General features: G+C 36.3%; 1 protein-coding gene across 1 annotated transcript in view; it reads left to right on the forward strand.

Annotated features, from left to right (window-relative positions):
• The window catches only part of LOC116401115 (rho guanine nucleotide exchange factor 2-like), a 14,501-nt gene extending 13,068 nt beyond the window's left edge, over positions 1–1,433 (forward strand). Inside the window, exons 12-14 of the mRNA XM_031879363.1 lie at positions 154–221; positions 345–560; positions 1,133–1,433. Of these exons, the coding sequence (XP_031735223.1) occupies positions 154–221; positions 345–560; positions 1,133–1,278 (430 nt within the window). The 3' untranslated portion in view covers positions 1,279–1,433. The remainder of the gene's footprint in view (positions 1–153; positions 222–344; positions 561–1,132) is intronic.
• Positions 1,434–1,730: the final 297 nt, after the last annotated feature.

A 1,730-nucleotide genomic window follows, 5' to 3' on the forward strand; every position in this document is an offset into this window, starting at 1 on the left:
CACTATGAAGTACATTATGAAGTACACTATGAAGTACACTATGAAGTTCACGATGAAGTACATTATGAAGTACACTACGAAGTTCACTACGAAGTACACTCTGAAGTACACTATGAAGTACACTATGAAGTAATTAATGTGTTTTTTCTGCAGATGTCCGTCCAGAGACGAGTTTCCTCTCATCGAGACTGAAGACAAAGCGTTACTGCGCAGACTCAGAGGTACAACACCTCATTCACCTCCTACACCTCCTCATTCACCTCCTACACCTCCTCCTCATTCACCTCATCCTACACCTCCTCCTCCTCCTACTTCAGATGTAATTCAACATATTTCCTCCTCAGCTGACATCCAGCAGAAGGACAGGGAGGTGCTGGAGCTCCTCCAGGAGCGAGTGACTCTGTTTTCTGACCTGGTGGAGGCGACAGGAAGAGGAGGAGGAGATGAAGAAGGAGGTGTGGATCTCAGCAGCACCTTCTCCTCCTGCAGGAACCTGTTCAGGGCAGACACTCCTCACGCTCCTCAGGCGGAGCCGCTCCTCACCTCCTCCATCACTGAGGGTGAGTCTCCTTCTCCTTTTTCTCCTACTTCTCCTTTTTCAGATTAAACCTCAGAATCAAACCAAACTATATATCTGTGTACATATGTATATGTATATATGTATGTGTATATGTATATATGTATATATACGTATATATATATATATATATATGTATGTATATATGTATGTATGTATATATGTATATATGTACATATGTACATGTATATGTATATATGTATATATACGTATATATATATATATATGTATGTATATATGTATATATGTACATATGTACATATATATGTATATATGTACATATGTACATATATATGTATATGTATATATGTACATATATACATACACATATATATGTACATATATACATACACATATATGTATATATATAGCATACATATATATGTACATATGTACATATATGTATACTATATATATATATATGTGTATATGTATATATGTACATATATACAGTATATACAGTATGTACATATATACATACACATATATATATGTATATATGTGTATGTATATACTGTATATCTGTATATCTATTTATCTCTTTATTTCTTTTAGTGGACAAACTGACTGAACTTCTGCTGAACTCTAACGTCCACAAATCCTTCGTAACCAACGGCAACCAGGAGCTCAGCAGTGAGTCACCTGACCACACCCATAACCTAAGTTTTATTTTATTTTATTTTTTTTATGTTAATATTTAGAAAAGCAGAAATTATCACATTTAAGAAGAAAATGTTTTTTTTGCTCAAAAATTACTAAATTATTATAGCTGCTGATGAACGTCTATGTGTCCTTGTGTCTATGTGTCCTTGTGTCTATGTATCTATATGTCCATGTATCTATGTGTCCTTGTGTCTATGTGTCTTTGTGTCTATGTGTCTTTGTGTCCATGTGTCTTTGTGTCCTTGTGTCCTTGTGTCATTGTCCATGTGTCCTTGTGTCCTTGTGTATGTGTTCTTGTGTCCTTGTGTCTGTGTCCATGTGTCTGTGTCCTTGTCCTTGTGTCCATGTGTCTTTGTGTCCATGTGTCTGTGTCTATGTATCCTTGTGTCCTTGTGTCTGTCCATGTGTCCGTGTGTCCATGTGTCCATGTGTCTATGTGTCCTTGTGTCCTTGTGTCTTTGTGTCTTTGTGTCCTTGTGTCTATGTATCT

This window comes from Anarrhichthys ocellatus, unplaced genomic scaffold (assembly GCF_004355925.1).
Source record: "Anarrhichthys ocellatus isolate YVR2014 unplaced genomic scaffold, GSC_Weel_1.0 scaffold251, whole genome shotgun sequence".
NCBI lineage: Eukaryota > Metazoa > Chordata > Actinopteri > Perciformes > Anarhichadidae > Anarrhichthys > Anarrhichthys ocellatus.